This window comes from Manis pentadactyla, chromosome 9 (genome assembly GCF_030020395.1).
Source record: "Manis pentadactyla isolate mManPen7 chromosome 9, mManPen7.hap1, whole genome shotgun sequence".
In the NCBI taxonomy this organism is placed as follows: domain Eukaryota; kingdom Metazoa; phylum Chordata; class Mammalia; order Pholidota; family Manidae; genus Manis; species Manis pentadactyla.
Window position 1 is genome coordinate 84,085,226 of NC_080027.1, and position 15,473 is coordinate 84,100,698.

At 39.2% G+C, this 15,473-nt stretch overlaps 1 protein-coding gene across 5 annotated transcripts in view; it reads left to right on the top strand.

Annotated features, from left to right (window-relative positions):
* Positions 1–15,473, top strand: part of EXT2 (exostosin glycosyltransferase 2) — a 160,738-nt gene that overhangs the window by 10,958 nt on the left and 134,307 nt on the right. For 3 of the 5 annotated variants that reach the window (XR_005026155.2, XM_036891602.2, XM_036891598.2), the window contains 3 exons: positions 2,139–2,704; positions 3,671–3,760; positions 8,672–8,788. Coding sequence is in view for 4 of the 5 variants with exons in the window: in XM_036891598.2 (XP_036747493.2) it covers positions 2,139–2,704; positions 3,671–3,760; positions 8,672–8,788 (773 nt within the window). In the remaining variant the exon portion in view is untranslated. Of the gene's footprint in view, positions 1–2,109; positions 2,705–3,670; positions 3,761–8,671; positions 8,789–15,473 lie in introns of all 5 variants that reach the window. The other 2 variants (XM_057507585.1, XM_036891601.2) reach the window with 2 other exon arrangements.

Consider the following 15,473-nt stretch of genomic DNA (forward strand, 5'->3'; position numbering starts at 1 on the left):
TTGACCATATCTGTCTGGGTTAATGTCTGGATTTTCTAGTCTGTTCCATTGGTCTATGGCTCTGTTCTTGTGCCAGTACCAAATTGTCTTGATTACTATGGCTTTATAGTAGAGCTTGAAGTTGGGGAGTGAGATCCCCCCTACTTTATTCTTCTTTCTCAGGATTGCTTTGGCTATTCGTGGTTTTTGGTGCTTCCATATGAATTTTTGAATTATTTGTTCCAATTCATTGAAGAATGTTGCTGGTAGTTTCATAGGGATTGCATCAAATCTGTATATTGCTTTGGGCAGGATGGCCATTTTGACGATATTAATTCTTCCTAGCCACGAGGATGGGATGAGTTTCCATCTGTTAGTGTCCCCTTTAATTTCTCTTAAGAGTGACTTGTAGTTTTCAGAGTATAAGTCTTTCACTTCTTTGGTTAGGTTTATTCCTAGGTATTTTATTTTTTTTGATGCAATTGTGAATGGAGTTGTTTTCCTGATTTCTCTTGCTGTTGGTTCAATGTTAGTGTATAGGAAAGCCACAGATTTCTGTGTGTTGATTTTGTATCCTGCAACTTTGCTGTATTCCGATATCAGTTCTAGTAGTTTTGGGGTGGAGTCTAGGGTTTTTATGTACAGTATCATGTCATCTGCAAATAGTGACCGTTTAACTTCTTCTTTACCAATCTGGATTCCTTGTATGTCTTTGTTTTGTCTGATTGCCGTGGCTAGGACCTCCAGTACTATGTTATATAACAGTGGGGAGAGTGGGCATCCCTGTCTAGTTCCCGATCTCAGAGGAAATGCTTTCAGCTTCTCGCTGTTCAATATAATGTTGACTGTGGGTTTATCATAGATGGCCTTTATTATGTTGAGGTACTTGCCCTCTATTCCCATTTTGCTGAGAGTTTTTAACATGAATGGATGTTGAACTTTGTCAAATGCTTTTTCAGCATCTATGGAGATGATCATGTGGTTTTTGTCTTTCTTTTTGTTGATGTGGTGGATGATGTTGATGGACTTTCGAATGTTGTACCATCCTTGCATCCCTGGGATGAATCCCACTTGGTCATGGTGTATGATCCTTTTGATGTATTTTTGAATTTGGTTTGCTAATATTTTGTTGAGTATTTTTGCATCTATGTTCAACAGGGATATTGGTCTGTAGTTTTCTTTTTTGGTGGGGTCTTTGCCTGGTTTTGGTATTAGGGTGATGTTAGCTTCATAGAATGAGTTTGGGAATATCCCCTCCTCCTCTATTTTTTGGAAAACTTTAAGGAGAATGGGTATTATGTCTTCCCTGTATGTCTGATAAAATTCCGAGGTAAATCCATCTGGCCCGGGGGTTTTGTTCTTTGGTAGTTTTTTTATTACCACTTCAATTTCATTGCTGGTAATTGGTCTGTTTAGATTTTCTTTTTCTTTCTAGTTCAGTCTTGGAAGGTTGTATTTTTCTAGGAAGTTGTCCATTTCTCCTAGGTTTCCCAGCTTGTTAGCATATAGGTTTTCATAGTATTCTCTAATAATTCTTTGTATTTCTGTGGGGTCTGTCATGATTTTTCCTTTCTCGTTTCTGATACTGTTGATAAATTTTGCATTTTGTGATAGTTTCTCTTATCTCCCTCATTAGACTCTATGCTCCTCTAAAGTAAGGTCATTGCTTTCTTCTGTGTTTCCCTCAGTGCATGGTAAGTGCTCGCACAAGAGAGGGTTGAATGAATAAATGAATGAAAACAGATATTAGAATAATCAAGCATCAGTTTGTCCAGATGAAGCATCAGTTTATGTTAGACAAGTGTTTAAGAACAAAATGAAAGAAATCTTCAGCTACTCTACTTTTGATTTTTCTTCCTTGATCAGCATCCCTCTCCCTAGGCCCCACACATGTTTATGCTTATGTTTTCAGTGATTGTGTATTTATAGAATATAGTTATGTTTCTATGTTATGTGTCAATATTTATATTAAGTAGTATATATAGTTTAATATTAAATATATAGCATATGTTCATACATGCAAATATGTAAGGATCAAAAATCCCTTTTTATTCACCAAACCACTTAATGGAAAGAAATACGTATATTAAAGTTAAATTATCCTTTCAAGTGTCATTTTCCACCCTGCAGACTTTCTCATTTCTCCCCCTGGTGCCCAGGAGTGTGAGGAAGAGGCTGTCTGTGTCATTATGTGTGCGTCGGTCAAGTACAACATCCGGGGTCCTGCCCTCATCCCAAGAATGAAGACCAAGCACCGAATGTACTACATCACCCTCTTCTCCATTGTCCTCCTGGGCCTCATTGCCACTGGCATGTTTCAGTTCTGGCCCCATTCCATTGAGTCCTCCAATGAGTGGAATGTAGAGAAACGCAGTATCCGTGATGTGCCCGTGGTCAGGCTCCCCACCGACAGTCCCATCCCTGAACGGGGTGATCTCAGTTGCAGAATGCACACGTGTTTTGATGTCTACCGCTGCGGTTTCAACCCAAAGAACAAAATCAAGGTGTATATCTACTCTCTGAAAAAGTATGTGGATGACTTTGGTGTCCCAGCCAGCAACACCATCTCTCGGGAGTATAATGAACTGCTCACGGCTATCTCAGACAGTGACTACTATACTGATGACATTAACCGGGCCTGCCTGTTTGTCCCATCCATCGATGTGCTTAACCAGAACACGCTACGAGTTAAGGAGACAGCACAAGCATTGGCCCAGCTCTCCAGGTACCTAGCACTTTCAAAGACCAGAGCCAAGTCCTTCGGGGAACTGAAGGAAAGGACAGGGAGAAGAAATGGTTCTTTTGAGCTGGCTTCTAGCTGCTCTTTTCCCATAGGAGGGGGTGGGGTCCATGCTGTAAGCATCTGGCCTCTGTTCCAGTGACAAGCAGCCTGCTGTTGGTGCGACTGCTGTGGGCTCTTGGCTTCTTAGAAGGATGGCTAGTCTTCCCATACTTCTCCTTTTTTAAATTTAAATACTTTCCCCCCTTTGATTACTTACATTATACATGTTCACTATAAAAAGCCTTAAAATAGAGGTAAGCAAAATAATGTAAGATTCATTTCATAATCCTATCTCTAAGAGATAATAATTAATATTTTGATGTTACTTTTCAGTCAGTTTTTATATGGAAAATGCTTACTGTGAATGTATATATATATTTTGTATAAAAAAATACAAATGCATGTGTATACTTACATTTTTGTCAAGAATGGGATCATATAGTACATACTCATTTGCTGCCTTTTTCCCTTAATATATTGTAAGTATATTTCCAATAGTTCATATTCCTTACTGTATAATTTTTACAGGTTTTGTAGTATTCTGTAGTATTCCATTTTGCATCATGTTCCATGATGTATTTAACCAGCCTTCTATATTTTATTTCTTACTTCTTTAACCAAATGGTGAACATGCAGACTGTTTTCAGGTTTTCATTATTCAGAATGCTTTCATTCTGAAGAGCAGTTCTGTAGTGGACAAGCTTGAAGTACATATCCACCCATTTTTCTTTTCAAGAGCCAGGCTAGTGCCTGATATGCTGTTGGGATTTCTAGGAGTTCCCTTTGCACACCTGAGAAGTGGCCCAGTTTTGGGTTGGGGATACTTGCTACTTACCATCCAGTAACTGACTCTTGTTTTTGTTCCTTCATAGTTGCCATGTGAATTCTACATGTTTACTTTCTTACTAGGTGGGATCGAGGTACAAACCACCTGTTGTTCAACATGTTGCCTGGAGGTCCCCCAGATTATAACACAGCCCTAGATGTCCCCAGAGACAGGTAGGTGTAATGGTGGTTGCCCTGTGATGGGTTTCTGAAGAATAAGTAGATGTAAGACCCTTTTGTTCATGTGAAATCGTATTCCTAAGCCTGCTGGGACATACTTTGTCATCAGAATTGTTTGGCAAAATAAAAAAACTGTCTTGGGCATTTCCTTTCTTAAAACATCGAAGTATTAAGACCTACTTAATGGGTGGAGTATTAAGACCTACTTAATGGGTGGAGAACCCATTAGAGCTTATGTTCTAGCAGCATCTTAAAAAACTATCTTTTTTTCTTAGTCTGGTTATGCCCTCCTGAATGCAGCACTCTCACCCTCTAAGGCCTGGCTCATGATTGGCGGGTGTCCGCTCTCTCTGAATTTGGAGCATTTGCCAAGAGCAGAGCTTACTGAGGAAGAGGGCCTGGGTGTAAAGTGATACCAGGAGCCTATAATGCCGGAAGGAGGACACTGTGATTATCATGTGATCTCTGTTGTTCATTCAGTGGGATTCTTCTCTCCCTTCCTTTCTTCCTTTCCTTCTTTCTCCCACTACCCCCAACTTCTTTCCTTCCTTCCTAAGAAAACCTTCCAGACAGGCAGATGTGGTACGGGAGCCACCACTGCATGATTATGAATTTGAGTTCACTTACTGTATTTATCAGCCGTTTTACACACTGACTGAACCACTTGGGCTGGAGGCGTCCTACACCTGGAGGAATGAGGTGCTACCTACGGCTCCTCTCCTGGTACTTGGTTTGGGGCTTTGAGGAGAGCAGAAAGTTTGAGCCCAAGATAAGGGTGCTGAACAACACTCATAGTATAGGGTTGTCATAAGTTTATGTAAGAACTCATTTATAACCAAATTATGATAGTTGATGTTTAACTCTTAAAATCATTGTTACTGAAAAAGGAGAGACCAGCTGTATTCCCAGTGTTGGAAGCCTCCCTTGTCAATTAGGAAAATTTACACTTAGTACTACTTTTCCCCAGAAGATTAAGCCTAAGCCCTCTTTGCTGTAAGTGATTATCTAGAGTCAGTGTTGTGTTTCTATCTGGAAATATAATTAACAATAGAGATGACATATACCCCAGGCCCACTCTTCGACTTTGGTGTAGGAGCCATTTTGGACGGTAGAGGGCAGTCAGGTCACACACATTCTGTAGATACCAGCTAAGCACAAGGTGATCCTTGATTTGGCTCTCAGCCCCAGTGTTCCTGAGTGGGCTACTGTTTTGTGGATTTGGTTGTTCTGGGAAAGTGAAATACTTTAGAGAATAGCAAAGGGAGGGAAAAGAGCTGTTAGGAGTGCAATGTCTTCACCTGCTCTGGGTTTATTTTGAGAAGGGCTTATTTCTGTTCAGGACATATCACTTTTTGCTGACATTTTAGTATATATATATATATCTGCATGGAAGAAGGATTTTATTTTTATCAAATACACATGTTAAATGGGGCTTCATTTCTCTGCAGGAAAGTATCAAGTAGTTAGGAGAAACTTTTGTTCTTGCTGGTGCTTAGGTATTAAGGATCAAGAAGGCTAAATCATTTTCCCTATGCATGTAGTTTTGTAAGTGATTATAGGCAATCCTATAGCAAGTAATAAATCACCATATAGTCCTCCTTTATTTTGCACATGGGAAATTTCATTTTGAAACTAGGTGGTCTCCGGGTTGAGGTAAGGAATAGATTTGTTTGTTAACTTTTCTTATTCTTTGTCCCTGCCCCTGGATTCAGAGGAGGCAAGAACCATGAGTACAGAATGGTTTTAGCAGGTGCTGCATATAAGATTATTTGAAAATCAGAGAACAGGCTAGATTAGATGCTTCTAAGAGCTCATGAACTCTATAGTCCATAGTTGTGATTGCTTAAGAATCATTTTACTCAGAGAAATGCAAGGACCAAGACTGAAGGAAATGTCTGCTCAGCACATATAACTTTTATGCTGCTTAAATCTGTTTTTATTTCTCTTTTAGTTTTAAAAAATCATACACATAATACACATACACTTTCTTTATACAAATCAAAAATGTACAAGTATATGAAGAATGAAAATAGCTTTCAAAACCTCTATTTTCACTCCCTTACTGAAAAGGTAATTACTGTTCTCAAATACTGTCATATGTATTTTTCTAGGCTTTTTTCCTATGGACTTATACACACACAGACACACACACACACACACACACACACACACACACACACATACACATTTTATTTTAAGTGGGAGAAAATTATACCTTTTCAATGCCTTACTTTACTGATCTTTGTTTTCTCAGATCTGTTCTGTAGTATACTTACTATCTTGGGTTTTTATTATCCTTTCTTTTCACATATCTCTCACAAATTGCTATAAATTGTGTGGGTCTATATTAACTTATTTAAATTATTATGGAAAATTTCAAACCTCTGTAACAGAGATTAGTACTATGCTCCCCTGTCAGCTTTAGTAATTGTCAACTCAAGGCCAGTCTCCATTCATCTGTATTCCTACCCCCATGTTGGCAACAGATTATCTAGAAGCAAATCCCAGGTGTTGTATTACTGTATCTGGAAATATTTCCACTTGAATCTCTGCATGAAAAGGGCTTTAATAAAAATACAACTACAGTACTATTACCATAGCTAAAATATTTAGTTATTCTTTAATATCATCAAATATCTAGCAGTTGTTCAAATTTACCTGTCTCATAAATATGTTTTTACAGTTTGTGTGATTCGGTAAACAAATAAGGATGACCAATAGAATTGGTCAGCTTTTTTTTTTCAAAACCTGAGGCTTTGTATTTCAGGAATTTGCATTACATGCCTGGTTTAAAAGAAAGCAAAGAATAAACCTGCAGATGAAATGTGTTTTTTAGGCACTGTGAGTACTCAGATAGGAGGAGGACAGCTGTAAGAACATCTGAGGAAAGACCTCAAGTAGAGGTCTCAAGTCACGATGGTGGAGCGCATGAGGCCATTGCGAGGGCTTGGACGCAGAGGACATGTTCTAGAGTCAGGAAGTCCTGCAAAGTGCTAAAAATGCTGCAGGATATTTAGAGTGACAGAACACTTGACCTGGCATGAGTCTGATCATCAGTTAGTACTTTTTTAGCAGCAAGTTTTCTATTCAGTCTCTTGCAACTTTGGAACTGATCTCTGATTTTGAAATATATAATGGGAAAACAGAATGTGCCTCTTAGAAATTCACTCTTCAGTCAATATAAAACATGTGTTCAGTAAAGAAAGGAATCCTTACAATATTTTCTCCATTATAATTTTATGTGGAAACTTTGGCAGAAGAAGATACAGTGACTTGAAGTTGAAGTCTTGTCAGTAGCAGGATTGGTGTGAGGCCTGTTGACTAATTGCAGTCTTGGCTCTTTCTGAGATCCCAAATGGTGATTGCATGTGTGTGATCTGTGACATAAGGCATGCTTCAGATGGCGTGTTTCCCTACTACCAGTGCAAACCCCCCACCAGCACCCTGGGACAGAATAACAGTTTGGGGCCCTCAGGAGAGAACAACAGTAAAAGCTGGCATGATCTACATCTGCTTCCTTTTTTGCCACATAGGCACACCGCTCCCTTCTGGGGCTGTGGGTGTAATTACCAATCCCCCACTGCCCTGGCTTACCTGGATTGTGTGGTGCCTGTGTATTGTATCCGTGTCTGCTTCCTGCATGTAGGTCGTGGGGGCCCATACAGTCTGCTTGCCATCATGGTCATGGAACCTGCCCAAATCCATGTTGGATGGATTCATTGCTGAATGCTAATCAGGAAATATAAGACTGTATGTTGGCACTAAGGATAGTCATTAACTTTTACAGAATAGACTGGCAGCTGGAGAGGTTTTTAGCTTGCACATTACCTTGCTAACCAGCTCTTGGTTTCATAAAGCTTAAACAAATAGATTGGGATTTCCAGGGGTGGTTTGGAAATCTTTGAACTTAAACTGGTCATGTTCGAAGGGAATGCAGGCTGTCATCAGGTCAGGGAGGGGATTGGTAGCAATCAATATTGAAAAAAATGTGGTTTCTCAGTTCAGACATTTTGGCTCAGAGTGTGCAGTGCATGGAACTGGCAAACCTTGCCCCAGTAAGTGATTTTGATGGGTTTGGGGCCCCAGGGACAGAATAACAGTGAAAGTTGGTGTGATGTACACCTGCTTCCTTTCTCTGATGAAGTGCCATCATACTACTTGCTGGATCCAATTAAAGCAATGTGCTCTTGGCTTTCTCATTAAGGAGAATAAAAGTAAGTGCATGCAAACTGTTGGAGAAACACTACAGGTCCAGTTCTGGTTTCTGCTTCCTGTATAGGTAACTGGGTTAACAAGACTGAGTAGCTGGCATGGGTGGTGCAAATTGGTAAAGGCTGTCAGATTCACAGGTAGCTCTGGGATGGCAGTGGAAAGAACTGCTTGGGGCAGGAATTGAAGAGGAGTGAGGGTATATGCAGTGTGAGATGCAGTGCTTTGCCGTCACGCTGCCTTCATGTGCCCATTGGCTCCTGAGATTCCAGACAGTAGGCTGGTAAGTGACTGCCCCAGCCAGTCTTCCTATGCAGACCTATTTTTATTCCTTTTATTGTAAATGTGTTTAAAGAGTAGGATATGACTTTTGGGAAGGCTCAAATGGGATCTGAATAAGGTAGCATAGGAGCTGTTTATAGGGTATCCTCTGGGCTGTGATATATTTTAAAAAATGGAAATTAAGAAAAGGCTTCTTAGGATCCTAGAGGAAGGGACTCAGGGATAAACTACAGCTGATGTCCAGGAGATGAGAACGTAAATCATTTAGTACAGGGTTTTAATAGAAAAGTGACTCAGTGAATATTAGCTGTTGTTGATATTATTAACACTCAAGTTACTTTGATCCCTTTCCACTGAGCTTATCAGAATGAAGACCTTTCTTTCTCATTATTTGACAAAGTCCTTTGCTTTCAGGGCTCTGTTGGCTGGTGGTGGCTTTTCTACATGGACTTACCGGCAAGGCTACGACGTCAGCATTCCTGTCTATAGTCCACTGTCAGCTGAGGTGGACCTTCCAGAGAAAGGACCAGGGTAAGGTGCCATCAGCATGGCCAGGTGTGCTGTGAGCTGCCAGCCAGGTTCAGCATGTGGGTATCACAGCAATCAAAGCATCGATTATGGGCCAGGATCCTTGCATTTACCATGTTTTCTCCTCCACTCCAATTCTGTTTATCCTTCCTTTTTCTCTATCTCAGGAACTTACAGGGCTATCCCCCAAGCTTTCCAAATCAGAAATCTATGGGGTATCCTTAACTCCTTCCTCTCCCTTACTTCTTATATCAAAAAAGTAAGTCCCCTTGAGTCTACATCCTAAATATTTCCTAGGTCTATTTCTTCATCTCTTCTGTCCTCTTCTTCCACTGGTTTATTGTCCTCCCTTCCTTGGATTAATGAAACAGCCTCCTGTGTGGCTTCCCTGCCTCCTGTCTTGCTGCCCCCAAGTCTGGTCATTGGCTTCACATTGCCTGTAGAATAGAGCCCAGACTCTCAGAGTCTTTCAGGACTGTCAATCATATGACCACTGTCTCCATCTCTAGCATGTTTTTTCTTTCAGGTTGAAACTGAAAAACCCTCTGAGTTTTCTGGGCTGTAAATACTCCATTGTCTGGAAATCTTTTTTCTCATTTTCTTCAGACTAATGATCTGCTTGTACTTTAGGTTTCAACTTGAATACCTCTTACTTGAGGGGCACTTCTTAGCCCCTGGAATGGCTCTTCTGCTTTATGCTCCCCGAGCAGCTGGCACATCTAGTGTACCACTCACTATGCTCTGTTGTAACAATTTGCTCAGAGCTGTTCTTTGGATTTTAGATTTGTAAGTGCAGTGGAGCTGGTGCTGGGTCTGTTTTAACTGCCCTATCCTCTGTTCCTGGCGCTTAAGTGCTCATGTTTTTGATATGTGAGTGAGTAGATGAAAAGAGCTGATGGCATGGATGTGCAGATATTTTGTCTAACCTGCAGTAGTCTATTTAAAATTGTCCTAATTCACAGTGAGAATCTCAATAAGCATTAACAAACATGATGACGATAATAGTATTCCTTTGTGTGCCAGATGTTCATGGGTGAAGGTGACCGATTTGTGTATTGCCATGCTAGAAATGTAATCCTGGGTGAGATTTAAAAACTCACACATAGCATTGGTCTCAGAAATGAGTCTCAAGGAAATAGTTTGCTTATAAAACCTTAAAACGATTCTCAAAATATTTCAACTTCCGTTAGAAACCTTTATGGATTCTTTGAGAAATAAGAGAACTTGTCCAAAGTGAAGACATTTCTCTCTAATGCATTTGTGTTCCACAGTGTGGCCAGAGACCAAATTCTGGAACTTACATTAGACATAGACATTTTTGTTATTTGGAGAATGTATAAAGCCCAGGTGAGATATGGAAACATTGTTTCTTTTACCCTGAGGCAAATGCAAAGAAAGATTAATTTATTCAAGAACTTGTTGCTTAAGTCAACTTTTGGATTTTTCTCTGTTAGTGGACTCCTGTAGTTGACTTAATTTTTTTATTAAGCTACAATTCATATATCATAAAATTCATCCTTTTAAAGTGTTCAATACAGTGTTTTTTTAAAAAATTGAGATGTAATTGACATATAATATTTAGAAATTTAAGGTGTACTGTATGTTGATTCAAGACAATTCAGTGATTTTTAGTATATTCACAAAGTTGTACAACTATCATCATGACTGCTGTCTAATTCCAGAACATTTTCATCTAGGCCCAATACCTGTCAGCCATCATGCCCATCCCTGTCCCCTGTCTTCACACCCACTGCCCCCAGCAATAACCTGTCTCAATGGATTTGCCCATTCTGGACATTTCTGATAAATGTAATCATACAATGTGTAGCCTATTGTGGCTGTTGTCAATTAGTGTAATGTTTTCAAGGTTTATCCATTTTGTAGCATGGAAGCAGTAATTCATCTCCTTTTTGCCTGAATAATATTTCATCATATGGATATACCACATTTTATTTGTCCATCAGTTGATGAACATTTGGGTTATTTCCATTTTTTTTAGCTATTATGAATAATATTGCTATCAACATTTGTACAAATTTTTGTTTAAGTACAAGTTTTTAATTCTTTTGGATGTATATCTAGGAGTGGAATTGCTGAGTCATGTGGTCACTTTATGTTTAACTTTTTAAGGAACTGCCACATTTTTACCAAAGGAGCTACACCATTTTACAATCTCATCAGCAGTGTTCCAGTTTCTCCATATCCTCGTCAGCACTTGTTATTGTCTTTCTTTTTTATTCTAGCAATCCTAGTGGATGTGAAGTGGTATCTTATTGTGGTTTTAATTTGCATTTCTCTAATGACTAATAATGTTGAGTATCTTTTCATGTGCTTATTGGTCACTTACATAACCTCTGTGGAGAAATGTCTATTCAAATTACTTGTCCATTTTTAAATTGAGTTTTGTTTTCATTATTGAATTGTAAGAATTCTTTATGCAGTTTTGGTACTAGACCTTTATCAAACATGATTTACACATTTTTTTTGCCCATCCTGTAGATTGTCTTTTCACTTTCTTTTTTTTTTTAATAATTATTTTTTATTGAAGGGTAGTTGACGCACAGTATTACATTACATTAGTTTCAAGTGTACAACACAGTGATAAAACATTTATATACATAATTCTAGGTTCCAGCTATCACCCTACCAGGCTGTTACAATATCTTGACTATATTCCTTATGCTATACCTTACATCCCGGTTACTAATTTATTTTACCATTGGAAGTCTGTCCTTTTTTTTTTTTTTTTTTTTTTTTTTGTGAGGGCATCTCTCATATTTATTGATCAAATGGTTGTTAACGACAATAAAATTCTGTATAGGGGAGTCAATGCTCAATGCACAATCATTATTCCACCCCAAGCCTAATTTTTGTCAGTCTCCAATCTTCTGAGGCATAACAAACAAGTTTTTACATGTAGAACAAATTCTTACATAATGAATAAGTTACATAGTGAACAGTACAAGGGCAGTCATCACAGAAACTTTCGGTTTTGCTCATGCATTATGAACTCTAAACAGTCAGTTCAAATATGAATACTCATTTGGTGTTTATACTTGATTTATATGTGGATACCACATTTCTCTCTTTATTATTATGATTTTTAATAAAATGCTGAAGTGGTAGGTAGATACAAGATAAAGGTAGAAAACATAGTTTAGTGTTGTAAGAGAGCAAATGTAGATGATCAGGTGTGTGCCTGTAGACTATGTGTTAATCCAAGCTAGACCAGGGCAATAAAACATCCACGTATGCAGAAGATTTCTCTCAGAACAGGGGGGGTAAGGTTCTAAGCCTCACCTCTGTTGATCCCCAATTTCTCACCTGATGGCCCCCCTGCGACTGTGCCTGTCTTAGGTTGTTCCTCCCTTGAGGAATCTTACCCGTCTCTGGCTAACCAGTCATCTTCCGGGGCCATACAGGGAAATGTGAAGTTGGTAAGTGAGAGGGAAGCCTTATTGTTTGAAAAGGTTAGCTTTTTACTTCTTTGCATATTTATGCCCTGTGGCTTCTATGCCCAGCATTTGTCTTGAGGTATCTTTACCACTTGGAGGAGTTATGATACTCGGTAAATTTGATATGAGGCACGAATTCTATTTAAGGGTTGTAATTAGGAAGGAAGAAGAAAAGCTATAGAAGTAGCAGGCGGAAGAAAACATGGGAAGATTGATTATTTCTTTGACATATCTTCTTGTAGAGTAACTTCAGCGTATATAGGTTTTAAGCTACTACTTAAATTGCGCACACACATTAACATAATAGGAGTATAGTTACATAACCAAAGCATATCTGTAATTACCAGCCATCTCCAGTGAAACCAAGAAAACCATTAAGGCACCTTAGGCATTTGTGAAAACTTATCTATGATATGGTGGATATTGTCCAACTGAACTTGAACAGTCTGAGAGAAATCAGACAAATTAAAACAACCCATTCCTGGGGACTGTTCACATGCCATATGTTCTTTTAACAGTAAATAGTCTGTAGTTGTAAGAGTTTGGAGCGCTACAATTTGCACTTCTCCTAGTTCTTGGTTGAGTTCCAACAGTATAGATCCAGCCAAATTTGTTGTTTTACTGTATGCACAGGTCAGCTTAGATATCTCCTTCCTCATTCCCATGGCAAGTCCAGGAACTGGTGGGATGAGTGCATCTACAGCTGTAGCAGTGCGTGGATCTTTGTTGGGGTTTTTTGATGATCATCTTCTGGCATGAGTCTTCCAGAGAGTGCAGATGTTGGAAGTTATTTTTCATGTCGTATCTTAGTTCATTTTCGGGGTAGCCCAATTAGGCTTTGATCCTCTGTATAAACACAAACAGACCCTTTGCCTACACTTTTATATGCCCTTTATACCCTTGTGTAGAACTCGTTGGAGGTTACCACACAGGAACTGCCCTTTTTTTTTTTTTTTGCTTTGTTTTTGCTATCACTAATCTACACTTACATGACGAATATTATGTTTACTAGGCTCTCCCCTATACCAGGTCTCCCCTATAAACCCCTTTACAGTCACTGTCCATCAGCATAGCAAAATGTTGTAGAATCACTACTTGCCTTCTCTGTGTTGTACAGCCCTCCCTTTTCTCCTACCCCCCCATGTATGTTAATCTTAATACCCCCCTACTTCTCCCCCCCTTATCCCTCCCTACCCACCCATCCTCCCCAGTCCCTTTCCCTTTGGTACCTGTTAGTCCATTCTTGAGTTCTGTGATTCTGCTGCTGTTTTGTTCCTTCAGTTTTTCCTTTGTTCTTATATTCCACAGATAAGTGAAATCATTTGGTATTTCTCTTTCTCCGCTTGGCTTGTTTCACTGAGCATAATACCCTCCAGCTCCATCCATGTTGCTGCAAATGATTGGATTTGCCCTTTTCTTATGGCTGAGTAGTATTCCATTGTGTATATGTACCACATCTTCTTTATCCATTCATCTATTGATGGACATTTAGGTTGCTTCCAATTCTTGGCTATTGTAAATAGTGCTGCAATAAACATAGGGGTGCATCTGTCTTTCTCAAACTTGATTGCTGCGTTCTTAGGGTAAATTCCTAGGAGTGCAATTCCTGGGTCAAATGGTAAGTCTGTTTTGAGCATTTTGATATACCTCCATACTGCTTTCCACAATGGTTGAACTAGTTTACATTCCCACCAGCAGTGTACGAGGGTTCCCCTTTCTCCACAGCCTCGCCAACATTTGTTGTTGTTTGTCTTTTGGATGGCAGCCATCCTTACTGGTGTGAAGTGATACCTCATTGTAGTTTTAATTTGCATTTCTCTGATAATTAGCGATGTGGAGCATATTTTCATGTGTCTGTTGGCCATCTGTATTTCTGTTTTGGAGAACTGTCTGTTCAGTTCCTCTGCCCATTTTTTAATTGGGTTATTTGTTTTTTGTTTGTTGAGGCATGTGAGCTCCTTATATATTCTGGACGTCAAGCCTTTATCGGATGTGTCATTTTCAAATATATTCTCCCATACTGTAGGGATCCTTCTTGTTCTATTGATGGTGTCTTTTGCTGTACAGAAGGTTTTCAGCTTAATATAGTCCCACTTACTCATTTTTGCTGTTGTTTTCCTTGCCCGGGGAGATATGTTCAAGAAGAGGTCACTCATGTTTATGTCTAAGAGGTTTTCGCCTATGTTTTCTTCCAAGAGTTTAATGGTTTCATGGCTTACATTCAGGTCTTTGATCCATTTTGAGTTTACTTTTGTATATGGGGTTAGACAATGGTCCAGTTTCATTCTCCTACATGTAGCTGTCCAGTTTTGCCAGCACCACCTGTTGAAGAGACTGTCATTTCGCCATTGTATGTCCATGGCTCCTTTATCAAATATTAATTGACCATATATGTCTGGGTTAATGTCTGGATTCTCTAGTCTGTTCCATTGGTCTGTGGCTCTGCTCTTGTGCCAGTACCAAATTGTCTTGATTACTATGGCTTTATAGTAGAGCTTGAAGTTGGGGAGTGAGATCCCCCCTACTTTATTCTTCTTTCTCAGGATTGCTTTGGCTATTCGGGGTCTTTGGTGTTTCCATATGAATTTTTGAATTATTTGTTCCAGTTCATTGAAGAATGTTGCTGGTAGTTTCATAGGGATTGCATCAAATCTGTATATTGCTTTGGGCAGGATGGCCATTTTGACGATATTAATTCTTCCTAGCCACGAGCATGGGATGAGTTTCCATCTGTTAGTGTCCCCTTTAATTTCTCTTAAGAGTGACTTGTAGTTTTCAGAGTATAAGTCTTTCACTTCTTTGGTTAGGTTTATTCCTAGGTATTTTATTTTTTTTGATGCAATTGTGAATGGAGTTGTTTTCCTGATTTCTCTTTCTGTTGGTTCATTGTTAGTATATAGGAAAGCCACAGATTTCTGTGTGTTGATTTTGTATCCTGCAACTTTGCTGTATTCCGATATCAGTTCTAGTAGTTTTGGGGTCGAGTCTTTAGGGTTTTTTTATGTACAGTATCATATCATCTGCAAATAGTGACCATTTAACTTCTTCTTTACCAATCTGGATTCCTTGTATTTCTTTATTTTGTCTGATTGCCGTGGCTAGGACCTCCAGTACTATGTTAAATAACAGTGGAGAGAGTGGGCATCCCTGTCTAGTTCCCGATCTCAGAGGAAATGCTTTCAGCTTCTCGCTGTTCAATATAATGTTGGCTGTGGGTTTATCATAGATGGCCT